The following is a 20,806-nucleotide window of genomic DNA, read 5'->3' on the forward strand; positions in this document are numbered from 1 at the left end:
CTGAAAACCAGTAGATTGAAAACTGCAGCACTGGTGCCTGTATAAACCAAGATTTTGTGCCCCAAATTACTCCATGTTTCCTGTAGAGAACTAGTACCTTGTGAGCCTTGCAACTTGGCTATATCAGAGTACCTGCTAATGTTTTAAAAGCCTTTCCCAGAAGCCTATGTACTGTCAGGATTTGCTGATTGAAATAGCTATGTGGCTCACAAGTTTGTGCGCTTAAACATGCAGTAGGAAAACACCGTTAGCATTGCGTCACCAGCTGAGGAGGATCTGGAGACACTGTGTCAAATAACCACGGACAAACTCACTTTAAATACACCTTGGACGGCTGCCTAGAAGATGGGAGGGACTCAGTAGCTGAGGTTTACATTACAAGTTGTATTGGGTGTTTCCACCCATAAACAAGAGCGGCTGTCTGCAGCATTTCAAGGCACTGCACTCTAGAAAGTGACCTCCTCGTTTCGCAGATGCAGGCTGCTCCTGTTGGCATCAATGGCAAAAATGCTTCCAATTCAATGGAAGGATGTTGGAGTCCTGCAAAAATATCTGTTGAGGTGCATGGCTACATGGTCTAGATGTTAAGAGGCTTGTCTGTGGAGAAGGAAACATGACCAAGGATTTTTAAGCCCAAGTTTTCTTAAGGAAAGAAGACTGCCCAGGGAGGTGGTGGAGCCATCGTCAGTGGAGGTGTTTAAGAGGAGACTGGATGGGGTGCTTGGTGCCATGGTTTAGTTGATTAGATAGTGTTGGATGATGAGTTGGACTCAATGATCTCAAAGGTCTCTTCCAACCTGGTTAATTTCTATCCTATCCTATCCTATCCTATCCTGGTCTCTTCCAACCTTAGTTATACTGTGATACTGTGATCCTATCCTATCCTATCCTATCCTATCCTATCCTATCCTATCCTATCCTATCCTATCCTATCCTATCCTATCCTATCCCATCCTATCCTGTCCTGTTCTGTTCTATCTCTGTTGTGTTCTGTTCTATTCTATTCCTAAACACATGGCTGTGAAGAAGGGAAGTTTATGGAATCACTTCTTCAGTGTGCCTAGGAGTTCTGCTGAAAATAGTAAATTTGAGTGTTAAATTCATAACTTAAAGAGAAAGCCAAGTACAAACTTTTGTATTACTACAGGGAAGCAGTTGTTCTCCTCCCCTACACATAGAATCATAGAATCAGTCAGGGTTGGAAGGGACCACAAGGATCATCTAGTTCCAACCCCCCTGCCATGGCCAGGGACACCCCACACTACATCAGGCTGGCCACAGCCTCATCCAGCCTGGTCTTAAACACCTCCAGGGATGGGGCCTCAACCACCTCCCTGGACAACCCATGCCAGGGCTTCACCACTCTCATGGGGAAGAACTTCCTCCTCACCTCCAGCCTGAATCTCCCCACCTCCAGCTTCATTCCATTCCCCCTAGTCCTATCACTACCTGACATCCTGAGAAGTCCCTCCCCAGCCTTCCTGTAGGCCCCCTTCAGATACTGGAAGGCCACAATGAGGTCACCTGGGAGCCTTCTCTTCTCCAGACTGAACAGCCCCAACTCCTTCAGTCTGTCCTCATAGGAGAGGTACTTGTCCCCTTACATGTGCCCTTACATTCTCTCCTTTTATTATCTCTAGAGCTCACCTAGCTGTGCTGAGCCCATTCAACTCAGTCCAACAGAAAATTACTCACTTTCTTGCTGGGTTAGTGTTCTGTTGTTCTAATGTGTTGTAGTGGTTTGAGCCTTAACTGAGAGTTAAAAGCTCAAATGGGGAAAAGGCTGAGAATCTCTTCCCCACTACCCCCCCACCTCCTCGCTCCAAACAGGGAGAGTGAAAAAAAGGGTTCACAAGGGCAAGGAACAAGAATGGATGGGAGAGGGACAGAAAAGAATAATACAAAACCAGTCTTTCTCTGAGGAGGTGCGGAGGCAGCAGGGAGAAGGATCAGGTCCGGCCACGTGGCTGAGGAGCAGGAGGGAAGCTGCAGTAGCTCTCATGCAGCAGAGGCAGGAGCCAAAAAGGAGATCCAACAGCTATGATGTCCTGATTTTTATACCCTAGCTGGGCAGGGAGGTGGGAGTGGAACAGACTCAGCTTTCCCAGGGGAAATGCCCTGCAGGGAGGGTAAAGTACCCACAAGCCCTCCACCCTGCTTTCTTCTTTTGCTTTCAGAAAAAGGCGTTAACCCACCACATGTGTTGAGCTGGCTCAGTGGAAGATGAGACAAACCCACTGCAAACAGCATGCAGAAAGTCCAAACCAGGAGTGCAATAAGTAGAGCAGGTCATCCCCCGTTTGGTGGTACCAAGGTCCCTGAGCAACTCAAGCCTTATTGTACAGATTCACCCCCCTAGATGTGTGCTCTTTCTTTGTGATGTGACCTTACAGCCCTGTCCCAGACAGCTGTGAGAAATAATAGGAAGGGCACAGGATGACTTTCAGCCTTTGGTTATTTTGCCTGTATTCCACACAACACACAGATATATTCAAGTCAGATCCAAAACATTTTTGGCTCCAAGTCATGTGCTGCTGTACAAACAGGAGTAGGACCAAATAATCTATTCTATTTTCTCCCCTCCCCTCCCCTCCCCTCCCCTCCCCTCCCCTCCCCTCCCCTCCCCTCCCCTTCCCTCCTCTCCTCTCCTTGAGTCTCCTCTCCTTGAGTCTCCTCTCCTCTCCTCTTGCCAGCAAGAGCAGGCAAGTCCACCACACTGGCTAGGTCACACTTAGAGTATTGTGTCCAGTTCTGGGTCCCTCAGTTTAGGAAGTATGTTGCCTTGCTGGAATGTGTCCAGAGAAGGGCAAAAAAGTTGGGGAGGGGTTTGGAAAACAAGACCTATGAGGAGAGGCTGAGGGAGCTGGGGTTGCTTAGCCTGGAGAAGAGGAGGCTCAGAGGAGGCCTTCTTGCTGTCTACAACTACCTCACTCTCTCTCTGTAGAACGTCTTCCTAACCTCCAGCCTAAACCTCCCCTGGCAAAGCTTGAGACTGTGTCCCCTTGTTCTGGTGCTGGTTGCCTGGGAGAAGAGGCCAACCCCTTCCTGGCTACATCCACCTTTCAGGTAGTTGTAGAGGGCAATGAGGTCACCCCTGAGCCTCCTCTTCTCCAGGCTAAACAATCCCAGCTCCCTCAGCCTCTCCTCACAGGGCTTGTGCTCAAGGCCTCTCCCCAGCCTTGTTGCCCTTCTCTGGACACATTCAAGTGTTTTGATGTCCTTCTTAAACTGAGGGGCCCAGAACTGGACACAGTACTCAAAGTGTGGCCTCTTCTGAGGCTGTGAGTTCTACCTAGTGACACACACACGACATATCTCCTTTCTGCCACACGTCTGTTGTCGTTCCTCCTGCTCATGCTCTTGACGTCATGCCCTCCTACCTCCTTGTTCCCTGCTTTTAAACGTTGCTTTCCATCCGTGTCGCCAGTGTCTTCACAAAGGCTTGTTTTTATTAGCAAAAATAAAAGCAGAGGAAGACCACAAGAAAGAAGGAAGCTGCAGGATAAATAACAATTGAACTTCACCATGAGAATTTCTTTTGATCCACTGCAAAAATAAACACCTCCGTATCTGCCAGTAAGGAGAGGTGAACAAATCTGTTAACTACAGATGGTTTATTGTCCAGAGTACTGTTTTTCTCATTTTATGTCTTGTAGGAGCAATGACAACATGTCTGGAAGTGTCTAGAAGTTATGGAGAGATTTTTCCCCCCCCTCCCCCTTCCATTTCCATCTCCTCAACTCTTCTATTTTAATATTCTCATCAACACACAAATAGAATCACAGTTCCTGATGCATGCACATGGAATAGCACCTGATGCCTGTTTTCATATTGTTGGCTGTAACTAAACATGACAGAGGCTTCCCCAGTGGGTATTTAACAGGACTGGTATTTTAGCTCCTCAGACAGCTTATGTTTAAAACCAGTGAGAGAGAGAGCAAAAGCAATCTTCAGTAGCTATGGCATGGATAAACATCAGGTTAACCCTCCTTCAGGACAAGTGTTACTGTCTTTCTCTAAAGAACCTCTGCACGGAAAACATGCTGGCTGATCACAGAATCATAGAATCAGCAAGGTTGGAAAAGACCTCAAGGATCACCAAGTCCAACCTGTCACCCAAGACCTCATGCCTACTAGACCATGGCACCAAGTGCCACGTCCAATCCCCTCTTGAACACCTCCAGGGATGGTGACTCCACCACCTCCCTGGGCAGCACATTCCAATGGCTAACAACTCTTTCAGTGAAGAACTTTCTCCTCACCTCCAGCCTAAACTTCCCCTGGCACAGCTTGAGACTGTGTCCTCTCGTTCTGGTGCTGGTTGCCTGGGAGAAGACAGGAAGCCACGGTTTCCTGTACCTGAGTACCTCCCCATGTCACCCCCCCCACACACACCCCCCCCCCACACACCCCCTCCACCTGCTCCTCTCCTCAGGTCACCCTCTCTAAGGAGCCATCCCAGCTGGCCCTGTGGCCATGTTCACAGCTCGCTCGTGAGTCGAGCTGAGCAATAACCACAGATAGATGCCACCACAGAGAGCCGCCAGCACAGCGCAGGGCAGTGGGCGGACGGCGATGGTGATAGGGCTCCCAGCATTGGCTGTGCGATGCCCCACTGTATGTGGAGCCACAGGCTCAACGTGGCTCATGTAAACCAAACAACAGAAGGCAGGCTGCTGTCTCTTCCTCCTGCTCTATACCTACGGCGACAAGCAGCCATGGTAGGGATGATCCAGTCGTGTTTTGGTGAGATTCTCTCCTTCGATGTGCTACTGGTGTTCGTTGTGCCCTCCAGCAACAGCCCGGCATGGACCAAGTGCAGACTTTTGAGCCTCAAGTAGTTAGGAGCAGCAAACTGACGTCAGCCAAAACAATAAGGGACCGCGCTGTCGGGGTGATGCTCAGAGGATGAGGGGCGACACTTCCCATTGTGGTAGCGGTGAACTGTGACAGGGACTCAGGCTATCTGGCAATCCCAACCGCTGACCAAGCACCCAAGCCGGCTTGCAGACCGTGGCTCTGCCCCCCGACTCCCCGCCCCGGCAGGGCGCACCTGCAGCGCCAGCCCGAGCCCCCGCCGCCGGCAGGGCACAGCAGGGCCGGGCCAGTCCGCGGTGCCACCTCCCCCTCCCGCCCCCTCCGCCTCAGCCCCCAGCCCAGGCGGGCTATAAGAGGCGGCGGCGGCGGCGGAGCCGCGCTGCTCATGCTGGCGGTGAGAAGCAGGGGTGATAGCCGTGGTGGGGCATCCCCACCCGCCGCGATCGCCATGAAGTCGCCTCAGGCCCAGCGGCCGGCGAGTCAAGGTAGGAGCAGCGGGTTGAAGGGGGGCGGCGAGACCCTTTCCCCTTCTTTCCGCCGGGATGGAGGCACAGGCAGGCGGTAGATTCTCCCCTCCAAGCGCAGTGCGGGGGGCCGGGGAGGGCAGCGCCCGGCCGGTCCTGACGCGATTGCTGCTCCTGCCCGGCAGCTCTGGGAGAGAACGGCGGCGGCGACCTGGCGGAGGCGCTGGGGGAGTTCGACGCGGTGCTGGCGGAGTTCAACTGCCCTGCCGGCCGGCGCCGCTTCTACTACGGCGAGCACTTGGAGCGCATGAAGCGGCGGAGCAGTGCCAGCGTCAGCGACGGCAGCGGCCTCAGCGACTCGGAGAGTGAGTGTCACTCGGTCCCCGGTCCCGGCCGTGCCCCGACCCTGAAGGGATAATTAAAACCGCATGTTAAGTCAGCGCTCCCCTCGCCTTGAGAGGCAGGGGCCAGTGAGCGAGAAACTTGTCTTTAAAAAACGCCTACTTTTGAAGTTAGGAGTCGTAAGGATACGAGGTCCGACCGTGATGGTTTTATTCTCCCGGTGCTGAATAGCAGAAAGGGAAGGGAGGGCGAGAGTTGCTGGGGGGAAGCCGCCTGAAGTCTGGCTTCAGAGCAGACAGGGTTAAAAAAATCGCTACGGGAGAAGGGGAAGTTGCCAGCCGGCTGCTAAAGCACCGAGGAGGCATTCTCGAGTCTTAAAAATAAGATGTGCCTTAGGTTAACAGAGACTGCCTGTTGTATCTGGGCAGCTGGAATATGATTTAGGAGAGAGTGAACTGAAGCGTGCTTTCCAGAACCGATGGAAACTCATCCAGGTTTCTGGTTTGGTGTTGTCACAGTTTCAAAGCTGATCATTTTAAGCTACCTTGTGCCCAAGTATACTAGATGTACACAAATGGTGCATGAGGAACATAGCATAAGAAGGATGGGAAGCTGGTGTTGACTTGTGACCTGCTTTGAGCAAGAAAACACAGGACTGGAACTACGCTGTTTGTTTGTCTGCTTGTGGGGAGTGTTTTAGTGTCTTTTGTTTGGGGTTTATATGTGGTTGGTTTGTTGTTGGCTTTGGTTTTGTTTGTTTGGGGGTTTTGTTTGCCTTTTTTTGTTCCTTTTTTTTCCCCCTCCTCTAACTAACTTGGAAAAAGGTTTTACCTGTTTGGGTTTTTTTTTGTTAGTCAGGGAGAGAAGAGAGAAGATATTTGGAAACTGATGTTCTCCTTGGGAGCAGTAGACTCAGGGCAACTTAGTCAGAAGTTAAGTTCTGCTTAAAAATAACCTGTACCCTGCTTTTAAGTTCATAACTCTTCAGGGAGCTTTAGGAAACTTACCTGGGTTTTCAGCTATTTGTAATAAAATTGCTCCTTTCATTTCTGTTGCACATCTTTATTAGTTCAGGGACCTAGTGCACAGTTCTGTTGGCTTAGCACTAAAACACTTGTGTAATCTTCCTAGTATCATAGTATCAGTCAGGGTTGGAAGGGACCACAAGGAGCATCTAGTTCCAACCCCCCTGCCATGGGCAGGGACACCCCACACTACATCAGGCTGGCCAGAGCCTCATCCAGCCTGGTCTTAAACACCTCCAGGGATGGGGCCTCGACCACCTCCCTGGACAACCCGTTCCAGGGTTTCACCACTCTCATGGGGAAGAACTTCCTCCTCACATCCAGCCTGAATCTCCCCACCTCCAGCTTCATTCCATTCCCCCTAGTCCTATCACTCCCTGAGATCCTGAGAAGTCCTTCCCCAGCCTTTCTGTAGGCCCCCTTCAGATACTGGAAGGCCACAATGAGGTCACCTGGGAGCCTTCTCTTCTGCAGACTGAACAGCCCCAACTCCTAGTACTTAAGCTGTGAGAGCACAGCTTCTCCATGTTATCAGAACCCTTTATTTCATCATCACCATGGGTAGGATTCTTTTCATTTCACTGAGAGGTAATGTTTCACCTGCCCTGAACTTGGTTACCTCGCCTGCAGTCAGTGCAGATATGTGGATCAAAATGCTGTTCTGCTGTTTCATAATGTATAGTGAGTGAATCACTCCTTGTAAGTCTCTCTCTCCTTCTGAGGAAGATTTGCAAATGCTTGCCCAGTTTAGGCTGGACACTAGCCTTTTGGATGCCTAAGGGTGAGTCAGGTGAGGTCTGTCTTTACTGAGTCAAGCTGATGTAGTCTGTGAGCTGTTACCCATGTAAGTCTATCATTAACCACAGCGATACAACCCTGGTGTTACTGTTTTGTGTGCAGTCTTCAGTATTGTAATACATTAACCTCTCACATGCTCTTATCACAAATGAGACACTTAAATGATAGGGTGAAATAAACTACTGGTGAGAAAACTGTGGAAAAAGAATCTTCAACAAACAGTATCAACACTTATTCTTCTTGCACTGATAAAAGCAACTGTGGGTACTAAGTGTACCTGACATGATTCAGGAAACCTAAATCTCAAATTCTGCTTAAAATTGCTCTGTTAGGATTGACAGGAAGGACAGGCTGGGCAGATGGCAGACAACACCAAGCTGGGGGCAGGTGTTGATCTGTTAGAGGGTAGGAGAGCTCTGCAGAGGGATCTTGACAGACTGGACAGATGGGCAGAGTCCAACAGCATGAGATTGAACACATCTAAGTGCCAGGTTCTACACACTGACCACAACAATCCCATGCAGTGCTACAGGCTGGGGTCAGAGTGGCTGGAGAGCAGCCAGGCAGAGAGGGACCTGGGGGTACTGGTCGATGGTAGGCTGAACATGAGCCTGCAGTGTGCCCAGGTAGCCAGGAGGGCCAATGGCATCCTGGCCTGCATCAGGAACAGTGTGGCCAGCAGGAGCAGGGAGGTCATTGTGCCCCTGTACACTGCACTGGTTAGGCCACACCTTGAGTCCTGTGTCCAGTTGTGGGCCCCTCAGTTTAGGAAAGATGTTGACTTGCTGGAACGTGTCCAGAGAGGGGCAACAAAGCTGGGGAGGGGTTTGGAGCACAAGCCCTATGAGGAGAGGCTGGGGGACAGCAGGCCTGGTGAGATACAGCATGCTCATGTAAATGGACAAACCAGCTCTTCAGGAAGATCTGGAAAAGAAAAATCTGGCTCACATATCCACACTGATTTAGGCTAAAGATGCTAATGGGGTAGCAGGATAGACAGGGTTTGGTGGTTCTGTATGAAGTCCTCAAGGATTTTGTGTGAGGAAATTGTCAAGCTTCCCAATCCCATTTTGTGCCAAGGTTCCTCCCTAGTGAAAGGTAGCTCTGGAGGTAAGAGAGCTCAGGTAGTGATAGGACTATGGGGAATGGAATGAAGCTGGAGGTGGGGAGATTGAGGCTGGAGGTGAGGAGGAAGTTCTTCCCCATGAGAGTGGTGAAGCCCTGGAATGGGTTGTCCAGGGAGGTGGTTGAGGCCCCATCCCTGGAGGTATCACAGTATCACAGTATAACTAAGGTTGGAAAGGACCTCGAGGATCATCGAGTCCAACCTATCAACACAGACCTCATGACTAGACCATGGCACCAAGTGCCACGTCCAATCCCCTCTTGAACACCTCCAGGGACGGTGACTCCACCACCTCTCTGGAGGTGTTTAATCCCAGGCTGGATGAGGCTCTGACCAGCCTGATGTAGTGTGGGGTGTCCCTGCCCATGGCAGGGGGGTTGGAACTAGATGATCCTTGTGGTCCCTTCCAACCCTGACTGATACTATGATACTACTATGAAATCAAAATCACTGTCTTCTGGACGCTGACGTGTACTGAAGCAGGGAGGTACTTTGACAGTGACCTGTAAGCATCCCCCAGTGACAAGTGTATGATGAGGCTGTGTTTAAGGGGGAAACAGAAAACCATCCAATTCTCCTAATTTCTCAGAAAAGGCCCAGTAAAACTCTTCTCCCTAAAGGCATCATTCAGGGGAGGTAACTTCTTAGTTTGAAGTTATAGTTGGATTGGGGGGGAAAAAAAAGTAGCAGATTTATGAAGAGCTCCTTTTATAAACCAGGCTCCAGTATCTGATGTAATCCAGCCATGCTCCCTGCATCTATTTTAAGAATAAATGCAGGGAGTTTCCTACTTACCCAGGCTCTTTCTGTTCAAACTCAAGGCTGTTTCTTTCCCCCTAGCTTCACCTTTCCATTGGTCTCTGTTCTTCAGTGCAAGCGCAGTGCTGAATTAGTGACTTTGCCGTCCCCGTCGTAACGCTTCCATTGAACGGCACTGCAGGATCAGGGAGAAACTGGGCTGAATGAGCAAGCTCTGACAGCACAAATGTGTAGCAATGCAAAAGAAGTTCCAGCAGTATCTGCAGAAAACTTGAACTGTCTTGTTTGGGAGCACTCTCTTTGCAAAAATCTTCTTAGCCAGCACCGAGACTACTCCAAGTCTGTATGTACAGAACAGTTCAGACTATTGCATTTTGCTGCTGTCTCTTCTTATTTGCTGGGTAATCTAACCCTCCTACCTGATGTGGTGTGGGTGAAGGTTGTGGGTGTGTGTATCTTCTGACCACTCCTGTCTTGATACCTCTTGAGTCTGAAGTGGGACTGTAAGGGGAAGTTAATATTTTAAACCTCCTGCAACTGTTTCATAGTATCACTCAGGGTTGGAAGAGACCACAAGGATCAGCTAGTTCCAAGCCCCCTGCCATGGGCAGGGACACCCCACACTAGATCAGGCTGGCCAGAGACTCATCCAGTCTGATCTTAAACACCTCCAGGGACAGGGCCTCAACCACCTTCCTGGACAACCCATTCCAGGGCTTCACCACTTTCATGGTATCATAGTATCATAGTATCAGTATGTCTCAGGCCCCCTAAATCAGTCTGAAATTCAGCTTTATGAGAGCTAGTAACAGATACCAAGTGGAATGGAATGGAATGGAATGAAATGGAATGGAATGGAATGGAATGGAATGGAATAGAATAGAATGGAATGGAATAGAATAGACCAGGTTGGAAGACACCTTTGAGATCGAGTCCAACCTATCATCCAACACCATCTAATCAACTAAACCATGGCACTAAGTGCCTCATTCAGTCTCTTCTTAAACACCTCCAGTGATGGTGACTCCACCACCTCTCCAGGCAGCACATTCCAATGAGCAATCACTCTTTCTGGGAAGAGCTTCTTCCTAACATCCAGCCTAAACCTCCCCTGGTGCAGCTTGAGACTGTGTCCTCTTGTTCTGGTGCTGGTTGCCTGGGAGAAGAGACCAACCCCCACCTGGCTACAACCTCTCTTCAGGTATTTGTAGACAACAAGTGATCACACTCAAAACAATATTGTGTAATCTGGTGTAGGTGATCCTGCTCTTTTTGAGGTCTCTTCCAGCCCCTGAAATGCTGTGATTCTGTTTAGTAGGGTGAGAAAAGTCTTTCCCAGGGTTTCTGACATGAGGATGAGCCTATTTAGCAAATACTTGAAAGATCTTTTTCAATATGGTTAACCCTGCAATATATTGCTCTTAACCTTAAAATCTCCTCTTGAGGGAGCTAGCTCCAAAACTACTCATTGAAATTCTTACATTAGCGTTTTCAGGCTCTTAAGGGATAAAAAAACAAGTCTGAAGACACTCCTGTGGAAAATGGCTATGCCCCTATTACAAGAGGGATGTGGAGGTGCTGGAAGGTGTCCAGAGAAGGGCCAGGAGGATGATCAGAGGGCTGGAGCACCTCTCCTATGAGGACAGACTGAAGGAGTTGGGGCTGTTCAGTCTGGAGAAGAGAAGGCTCCCAGGTGACCTCATTGTGGCCTTCCAGTATCTGAAGGGGGCCTAGAGGAAGGCTGGGGAAGGACTTCTCAGGATCTCAGGTAGTGATAGGACTAGGGGGAATGGAATGACGGTGGAGGTGGGGAGATTCAGGCTGGATGTGAGGAGGAAGTTCTTCCCCATGAGAGTGGTGAAGCCCTGGAATGGGTTGTCCAGGGAGGTGGTCGAGGCCCCGTCCCTGGAGGTGTTTAAGCGCAGGCTGGATGAGGCTGTGGCCAGCCTGATGTAGTGTGGAGTGTCCCTGCCCATGGCAGGGGGGTTGGAACTAGGTGATCCTTGTGGTCCCTTCCAGCCCTGAATGATACTATGATACAATGCTTGATTCTCCCACACGTTATCCTGGTACTTCACTAAATGATCTTTGGACTATGTCTGTCTTAGCTGTGGCTAAATATTGTACACAGCACAATGGACTCCAGACCTTACAGTAAGGGGAAAGCTTGCATGTGCAGATGTTCACAATGATCTTAGTACTTGGCCCACAAGTATTACATTAACCACAACAGCTGACTGGCTCAGTGCTGGAAATCATGATGCAACATGTGAGTTGCTCCAACAGACATTCTTGAGTTGCTGGACGGGGAGGGAGTACCACTGAAGTTTCAACTTGACACATGCAACCGAATCGAAGTTGTAACAGCTTTGTCCTTTAGGTTATCAATCATACTGATATGTTGAGGGATGCCATGGAACTCTTTGCTATTTAGAGCATATGTTGACTGTGATAAATTAGGATCTGTGGTAGTGAGTGCTGTCCTGGCAAAGAGCCCTCAGTGTAGATGCAGCTATACTGATGAACTCTTAAAGATTTCATTTGCTTCTTGTTTGCAAAGACAAGTGCAGGCTTGACTGTGTAAACTGTGTGTCTCTCTGCAGTGTGTTGTGTTAGTGGATGGCAATGTCAGGACAGCCTTCCAATGTGTGGCCAGCAGGAGCAGGGAGGGGATTCTGCCCCTGTACACTGCACTGGTTAGGCCACACCTTGAGTCCTGTGTCCAGTTCTGGGCCCCTCATTTTAGGAAGGATGTTGACTTGCTGGAACGAGTCCAGAGAAGAGCAACGAAGTTGGTGAGGGGTTTGGAACACAAGCCCTGTGAGGAGAGGCTGAGGGAGCTGGGGTTGCTTAGCCTGGAGAAGAGGAGACTCAGGGGTGACCTTATTGCTGTCTACAACTACCTGAAGGGAGGTTGTAGACAGGCGGATGATGGGCTCTTCTCCCAGGCAGCCAGTACCAGAACAAGAGGACACAGTCTCAGGCTGCGCCAGGGGAGGTTCAGGTTGGATGTTAGGAAGAAGTTCTATACAGAGAGAGTGATTGCCCATTGGAATGGGCTGCCCAAGGAGGTGGTGGAGTTGCCGTCATTGGAGGTGTTCAGGAGGAGACTTGCTGGGGTGCTTGGTGCCATGAGTTAGTTGTTTAGGTGGGTTGGATTGGTTGATGGGTTGGATGCGATGATCTTGAAGGTCTCTTCCAACCTGGTTTGGTTTGTTCTAAATAAAGGTTCTAAATAAAGGTTTAGGCTTAGGGTAATGGGTAGAAAGTTGGGCTTTGAGAGGTTGTGAAGGAAAGCATTTCAACGTTTGTTGTGCCAGAGGTACGCCACCACCAGGAAGCTAAACCAAAATCTGCTGTTGTGCTCTCAGATGTTTCACACTTCTAGCTCTGATGTGTTTTCTTGAGACAGGTTCAGCTTCCAGCCTTGCTGTTAACAGCATTGTGAAGTAAACAGTATAGGTTGGATTCTGGCAGTCATACAGCCTGCAGTGTTATCCTCCTAGTTTTAGGAGAGTGTAAATGCTTTCTGACAAATACCTTCTAGCTTTTAAATGCAACAGAAGACCTTGAGTGCATCTAGAACTCGAGTTTCTAATTTCAGATTGAAGCAGGTGCAGGTTTATGAAGGGGTTGTGCAATATGTGGAACTGGCTGGAGGGCAGAGCCCAGAGAGTGGTGGTGAATGGTGCCACAGCCAGCTGGAGGCCAGTCACCAGTGGTGTCCCCCAGGGATCAGTGCTGGGCCCCGTCCTCTTTAACATCTTCATTGATGATCTGGATGAGGGGGTCGAGTCAGTCATCAGCAAGTTTGCAGATGACACCAAGTTAGGAGCAGATGTTGGTCAGTTAGAGGATTGAAAGGCTCTGCAGAGGGACCTCGACCGACTGGACAGATGGGCAGAGTCCAATGGGATGGCATTCAACAAGTCCAAGTGCCAGGTGCTGTACTTTGGCCCTGGCAACCCCATGCAGAGCTACAGGCTGGGGTCAGAGTGGCTGGAGAGCTCCCAAACAGAGAGGGACCTGGGGGTATTGATCGACAGCCACCTGAATATGAGCCAGGAGTGTGCCCAGGTGGCCAAGAGGGCCAATGGCACCCTGGCCTGCATTAGGAATAGTGTGGCCAGCAGGAGCAGGGAAGTCATTGTGCCCCTGGACTCTGCACTGGTTAGGTCACACCTTGAGTCCTGTGTCCAGTTCTGGGCCCCTCAGTTTAAGAAGGACATTGAGACACTTGAACATGTCCAGAGAAGGGCAACAAGGCTGAGGAGAGGCCTTGAGCACAGCCCTGTGAGGAGAGGCTGAGGGAGCTGGGATTGTTTAGCCTGGAGAAGAGGAGGCTCAGGGGAGACCTCATTGCTCTCTACAACTACCTGAAGGGAGGTTGTAACCAGGAAGGGGTTGGTCTCTTCTCCCAGGCACCCAGCACCAGAACAAGGGGACACAGTCTCAAGCTGCACCAGGGGAGGTTTAGACTCGAGGTGAGGAGAAAGTTCTTCACTGAGCGAGTCATTCGTCATTGGAATGTGCTGCCCAGGGGGGTGGTGGAGTCACCATCCCTGGAGGTGTTCAAGAGGGGATTGGATGTGGCACTTGGTGCCATGGTCTAGTCATGAGGTCTGTATTGATAGGTTGGACACGATGATCCTCGAGGTCTCTTCCAACCTTAGTTATACTGTGATACTGTGGTACTATAATATCCATCAGCTCCCAAAGCCTGGTGTAGTGTAAACAGAATCACACAATCACAGAATCACCAAGGTTGGAAGAGACCTCAAAGCTCATCAAGTCCAACCTGTCACCACAGACCTCATGACTAGACCATGGCACCAAGTGCCACATCCAATCTCCTCTTGAACGCCTCCAGGGATGGTGACTCCACCACCTCCCTGGGCAGCACATTCCAATGGCAAATCACTCTTTCTATGAAGAACTTCTTCCTCACCTCCAGCCTAAACCTCCCCTGGCACAGCTTGAGACTGCGTTCTCTTGTTTTGGGTGCTGGTTGCCTGAGAAAAGAGACCAACCCCCTCCTGGCTACAACCTCCCTTTAGGTAGTTGTAGAGAGCAAGAAGGTCTCCCCTGAGCCTCCTCTTCTCCAGGCTAAACAATCCCAGCTCCCTCAGCCTCTCCTCACAGGGCTTGCGCTCAAGGCCTCTGTGGTTACATGGCATGGATGTCCCCATGTGGTTGTGCTAACGCCTCTAGAGGTGTCTAGACATGGAGCGTAAGCCACTGTTAATACTGCAGTACTCATCCTGAAAAGCCTGCTCATAGTTGTAATCTTTTGTAGTGAAGCTGTAGAGAAAGGCAACAGAAATGATTGAAGACATAAAATAGTTTCCAAATGACTAAATAGATGGAGGCTGTCAGCACAAAGGAGAGATGACCTGGGTGGGGACGAGCTAGTCTCCTTGAAAACCCTGAGTGACTGCTACCTCACCCAGCATGAGGAAACCAAATGTTTCAATGAAATAAGAGCAGCCTATTTCTTCTCATGGTGTATTGTTAAACTGTAAAATGTGTTGCATTAAGGTTGGTCTGGGATGGAAGTGACCTCCAGAGGTCCAACCCTGCCCTGCAGTGAGCAGGGGCATCCTCCACTAGCTCAGGCTGCTCAGGTCTTGTGACTGCTCAAAGTTTGTGTACTTAAACCAAAGTCAACACGGGAGGCATGGGGCCACTGGAGCCTGCTGTAGGTGAAGATGCTGTTGCTGTCTGAGAAAAGATGTTGGTCCATGCATCACTTGAACGTGGTAGTTTGCCCTGCAACTGTTAGAGCATGGCTGCACCGCTCTTAAACTCTTCTGTAGGCATCTGCTATGAGAGGGAGAATGTGGGGGAGGGAAGCCTTTGGTCTTAGTAGCAAATCCCAGTCTTCCATGATGAATGGAATGGGAATGGAAATGGAATGGAATGGAATAGAATAGAATAGAATAGAATAGAATAGAATAGAATAGAATAGAATAGAATAGAATAGAATAGAATAGAATAGAATAGAATAGCATAAACCAGGTTGGAAGAGACCGGCGAGATCATCACGTCCAACCTATCATCCAACACCACCTAATCAACTAACCCATGCAACCAAGCACCCTATCAAGAAGAGAAGGTTTAAAGGAGGAAGATTGTTTCTGCAGACTTCTCATGGTTTGCTACTAACAAGATGGCCATGCAATAATTATAATGACAAAATGCAGTAAGGCTTTCATGGTGAAATAACCTTTATCATGCTTTAAATTGCCTTAAACCCTCTGAGAAATAATGTGTTATTAAATTCTTAATGCATTCATTCATAAAAAAGAAACCCCAGAAGTCTGAGGTGTACAGACTTCTGCTGTTTCAATTTAAAGAGAAATGTGTGTGTTTCATAGAATCATAGAATCAATGAGGTTGGAAGAGACCTCAAAGATCATCAAGTCCAACCTGTCACGCAACACCTCATGACTACTAAACCATGGCATCAAGTGCCACGTCCAATCCCCTCTTGAACACCTCCAGGCATGGTGACTCCACCAGCTCCCTGGGCAGCACATTCCAATGGCTAACAACTCTCTCTGTGAAGAACTTTCTCCTCACCTCAAGCCTAAACCTCCCCTGGTACAGCTTGAGACTGTGTCCTCTTGTTCTGGTGCTGGTTGCCTGGGAGAAGAGACCAACCCCCACTTGGCTACAACCTCCCTTCAGGTAGTTATAGACAGCAAGAAGGTCTCCCCTGAGCCTCCTCTTCTCCAGGCAAACAAACTCCAGCTCCCTCAGCCTCTCCTCATTGGGCTTGTGATTTGAAATAGTTTTAAATAATGAAGCCTAGACACCTAGACAATGAAAAGGTGTGGAGGTTTTGGGTTTGGGTTTTTTTTTGGTGTTGGAACAAATGTTTGTTAGCTATGCAAAACCCACCAAAAATAAAACTTGCAGCCAAGTGTAGCTGTGATTATGATAAAAATAAACAAGAGGACACAGTCTCAAGCTGCACCAGGGCAAGTTTAGGCTTGAGATGACAAGAAAGTTCTTCACAGAGAGAGTTATTAGCCATTGGAATGTGCTGCCCAGGGAGGGTGGTGGAGTCAACATCCCTGGAGGTGTTCAAGAGGGGATTGGACGTGGCACTTGGTGCCATGGTTTAGTAGTCATGAGGTGTTGGGTGACAGGTTGGACTTGATGATCTTTGAGGTCTTTTCCAACCTTGGTGATTCTGTGATACTCTGACTAGGAAGAAGTTGTACAGTCTGCACAATAAATGCTGAACTATTATTTAATAAATTAGAGGCCTGTAGTGACATAGGTGGGATTTTAAAACTCCTCTCTGAAAACTTACACTACCTGATTTATTTCTCCCTCTAAAACTTCCCTCACTGAAAACTGCAGTAGAAGTGTTTCCAACTTCACCCCTCTTTAAAATCGTGTCCTGAGCTATGGTACTAGAAAGATCACAATGTTAAGCAAGTGGCTGTCAATGTCTCCATGTCCCAGTGGAGGCCAGGGACAAGCAGAGTCCCTCAGGGATCAGTCCTGGCACCAGGCTTGGTCAACATCTTTGTGGGTGCCATGGACAGTGGCATTGAGTGCACCCTCAGCAGGTTTGCTGATGACACCAAGCTGCGTGGTGCAGCAGACACAGCTGGAGGGAAGGGAGGCCATCCAGAGGGACCTTGACAGGCTGGAGAGGTGGGCACAAGCCAGCCTCAGGAGGTTCAACAAGACCAAGGTCAGGGTCCTGCATCTGGGTGGAGGCAATCCCAGGCACAAATGCAGGCTGGGCAGTGAGTGGCTGGAAAGCAGCCCTGAGGAGAGAGACTTGGGGGTGCTGGTGGAGGAGAAGCTCAACATGAGCTCTCAGTGTGCACTTGCAGCCCACAAAGCCAATCAGATCCTGGGCTGCATCAGGAGAAGTGTGGCCAGAAGGGCAAGGGAGGTGATCCTCCCCCTCTGCTCAGCTCTGGGGAGACCCCACCTGGAGTACTGTGTCCAGTTCTGGAGCCCCTATTACAAGAGGGATGTGGAGGTGCTGGAAGGTGTCCAGAGAAGGGCCAGGAGGATGATCAGAGGGCAGGAGCACCTCTCCTGTGAGGACAGACTGAAGGAGTTGGGGCTGTTCAGTCTGGAGAAGAGAAGGCTCCCAGGTGACCTCATTGTGGCCTTCCAGTATCTGAAGGGGGCCTACAGGAAGGCTGGGGAGGGACTTCTCAGGCTCTCAGGTAGTGATAGGACTAGGGGGAATGGAATGAAGCTGGAGGTGGGGAGATTCAGGCTGGATGTGAGGAGGAAGTTCTTCCCCATGAGAGTGGTGAAGCCCTGGAATGGGTTGTCCAGGGAGGTGGTCGAGGCCCCATCCCTGGAGGTGTTTAAGCCCAGGCTGGATGAGGCTGTGGCCAGCCTGCTCTAGTGTGGGGGTGTCCCTGCCCATGGCAGGGGGGTTGGAACTAGATGATCCTTGTGGTCCCTTCCAACCCTGACTGATACTATGATACTATGAAGTCAGGCAGATAAACTTCTCTGTTTCCTGTTTTAAAATGAAAAATTTTGAGGTTTTCCTCCTTCAGTGAATTACTGCCCAGAGCCTTTCAATTGCTATATTTAAATGGCATTTCTGTGGTTTTTCTTCGTGGCTTAATATTGGAACAGCAAAGGTCAATACTAACTACAGATGTCTTTGCCAGAGTACAGTACACCCATGTTTATTCCAACCCCCTAATTTCAGTCACTGGCTTAGTTTAATTCATGTAAGTAAACTCCATAGCTTAAGTCTCAGATTTTATGTATTTATTTTTCCTAACATCCAGCAGCTTGAGACTGTGTCCTCTTGTTCTGGTGCTGGTTGCCTGGGAGAAGAGAGCAGCCTCCACCCGTCTACAACCACCCCTTCAGGTAGTTGTATCATAGTATCAGTCAGGGTTGGAAGGGACCACAAGGATCATCTAGTTCCAACCCCCCTGCCATGGGCAGGGACACCCCACACTACATCAGGCTGGCCACAGCCTCATCCAGCCTGGGCTTAAACACATCCAGGGATGGGGCCCCAACCACCTCCCTGGACAACCCATTCCAGGGCTTCACCACTCTCATGGGGAAGAACTTCCTCCTCACCTCCAGCCTCAATCTCCCCACCTCCACCTTCATTCCATTCCCCCTAGTCCTATCACTACCTGAGATCCTGAGCAGTCCCCTCCCCAGCCTTCCTGTAGGCCCCCTTCAGATACTGGAAGGCCACAATTAGGTCACCTTGGAGCCTTCTCCTCTCCAGACTGAACAGCCCCAACTCCTTCAGTCTGTCCTCATAGGAGAGGTGCTCCAGCCCTCTGATCATCCTCCTGGCCCTTCTCTGGACACCTTCCAGCACCTCCAGATCCCTCTTGGAATAGGGGCTCCAGAACTGGAGGCAGTACTCCAGGTGGGGTCTCCCCAGAGCTGAGTAGAGGGGGAGAATCACCTCCCTTGACCTGCTGGCCACACTTCTCTTGATGCAGCCCAGGATCTGATTTGCTTTCTGGGCTGTAAGTGCACACTGAGAGCTCCTGTTGAGCTTCTTGTCCACCAGCACCCCCAAGTCTCTCTCCTCAGTGCTGCTTTCCAGCCACTCACTGCCCAGCCTGCATTTGTGCCTGGGATTGCCTCCACCCAGATGCAGGACCCTGCCCTTGGTCTTGTTGAACCTCCTGAGGTTGGCTTGTGCCCACCTCTCCAGCCTGTCAAGGTCCCTCTGGATGGCCTCCCTTCCCTCCAGCCTGTCTGCTGCACCACACAGCTTGGTGTCATCAGCAAACTTGCTGAGGGTGCACTCAATGCCACTGTCCATGGCACCCACAAAGATGTTGTCTAAGACAAGTCCCAGGACTGATCCCTGAGGATCCCTGATCCGTTGTAGAGAGCAATAAGGTCAAGGTTTTAAGTTGTTTGGTGTTTTCAAGGCAGCAGTATCACAGAGTTTTCTGTACAAAAAACATTTTACATGTGCATGGAAGCAGTAAAATAAAAAATGGATGGTGAAAAAGAGGCAATGAGGGACTGACAGTCTTGAATTGCAGTGGGAGAAAAGGAGCTGAATGAGTAGGGACAGCAGTGAGGAGAGATTTTTGGCATCAGCCTCTGGCTATTGGGTTGCAGAGGATGTTGTGTTTGTGTGGCAGTGGAAGTCTTCCAGGGGCCATTATTAGAGGTGAATGAGCAGATCTGGGCTGTGGCAGCCGGTACAGCGCGAGGACTGAAGCGGCCTTTTCCCAGAGCTCTCTACCCTGCAGCCACACTTTGCCAAAGCAGATATTTTTGTGCAGTAGATCTCACAAGTAGTTTTGTTTTTAACAGTACATTGTTTTCAGCAGTCACAATGACCTTGATGGGGGAGTCAGTGCTCTCCTCCTACCGCCAAAAAATTCTGCTGCTTGCTGGAATGTGTAAGGCACAGCCAGTAGCTAAAGCATGGGTCTGCTTTTGGAGAAAGATAAATGCTGATATTTGCCTGAAACTATTAATGTGACAACCCATCAGAGCATAATCATAGCATCATAGTATCAGTCAGGGCTGGAAGGGACCACAAGGATTATCTACTTCCAACCCCCCTGCCATGGCCAGGGACACCCCACACTAGATTCACATTGGCCTCAACAACCCCATGCAGTGATACAGGCTGGGGTCAGAGTGGCTGGAGAGCAGCCAGGCAGAGAGGGACCTGGGGGTACTGGTCGGTGGTAGGCTGAACATGAGCCTGCAGTGTGCCCAGGTAGCCAAGAGGGCCAATGGCATCCTGGCCTGCATCAAGAAAAATGTGGCCAGCAGGAGCAGGGAGGTCATTCTGCCCCTGTACACTGCACTGGTTAGGCCACACCTTGAGTGCTGTGTCCAGTTCTGGGCCCCTCAGTTTAGGAAGGAGGTTGACTTGTTGGAGCATGTCCAAAGAAGGGCAACAAAGTTGGTGAGGGGCTTGGAACACAAGCCCTATGAGGAGAGGCTGAGGGAGCTGGGGTTGCTTAGCCTGGAGGAGACTCAGGGGTGACCTTATTGCTCTCTACAACTACCTGAAGGGAGGTTGTAGACAGGTGGATGATGGTCTCTTTTCCCAGGCAGCCAGTACCAGAACAAGAGGACACAGTCTCAGGCTGCGCCAGGGGGGGTTCAGGCTGGATGTTAGGAAGAAGTTCTGTACAGAAAGAGTGATTGCCCATTGGAATGGGCTGCCTGAGGAGGTGGTGGAGTTGCCGTCATTGGAGGTGTTCAGGAGGAGACTTGATGGGGTGCTTGGTGCCATGGGTTAGTTGTTTAGGTGGGTTGGATTGGTTGATGGGTTGGACACGATGATCTTGAAGGTCTCTTCCAACCTGGTTTGGTTTATTCTAAATAAAGTTTATTCTAAAGATAGATCAGGCTGGCCAGAGCCTCATCCAGCTTTGTCTTAAAACACCTTCAGGGACAGGTCCCCAGCCAACTCCCTGGACAACCCATTCCAGGGCTTCACCACTCTAATGGGGAAGAACTTC

The 20,806-nt window shown here is 49.9% G+C and overlaps 1 protein-coding gene across 1 annotated transcript; it reads left to right on the forward strand.

The window, feature by feature from the left end:
- Positions 1 to 5,095: 5,095 nt before the first annotated feature.
- On the forward strand, positions 5,096 to 5,715 carry RGCC (regulator of cell cycle). The gene is made up of 2 exons (XM_068166496.1): positions 5,096 to 5,303; positions 5,468 to 5,715. The coding sequence occupies exons 1-2, from the start codon at positions 5,204 to 5,206 to the stop codon at positions 5,698 to 5,700; spliced, it is 333 nt and encodes a 110-aa protein (XP_068022597.1). The 5' UTR covers positions 5,096 to 5,203; the 3' UTR covers positions 5,701 to 5,715.
- The last annotated feature ends 15,091 nt before the right edge of the window (positions 5,716 to 20,806 follow it).

The sequence above is a fragment of the Melanerpes formicivorus genome, unplaced genomic scaffold (genome assembly GCF_026170545.1).
Source record: "Melanerpes formicivorus ecotype bairdi unplaced genomic scaffold, bMelFor1.0.p_v2 SCAF_101, whole genome shotgun sequence".
Classification (NCBI taxonomy): Eukaryota; Metazoa; Chordata; class Aves; order Piciformes; family Picidae; genus Melanerpes; species Melanerpes formicivorus.

What these genes read in the sequence shown, in the direction of transcription:
- RGCC (XM_068166496.1), top strand. Translation starts at nt 5,204, where the DNA reads ATGCTGGCGGTGAGAAGCAGGGGTGATAGCCGTGGTGGGGCATCCCCA. An exon ending in CCAGCGGCCGGCGAGTCAAG is followed by an intron (nt 5,304 to 5,467) that starts GTAGGAGCAGCG and finishes CCTGCCCGGCAG; the next exon opens with CTCTGGGAGAGAACGGCGGC.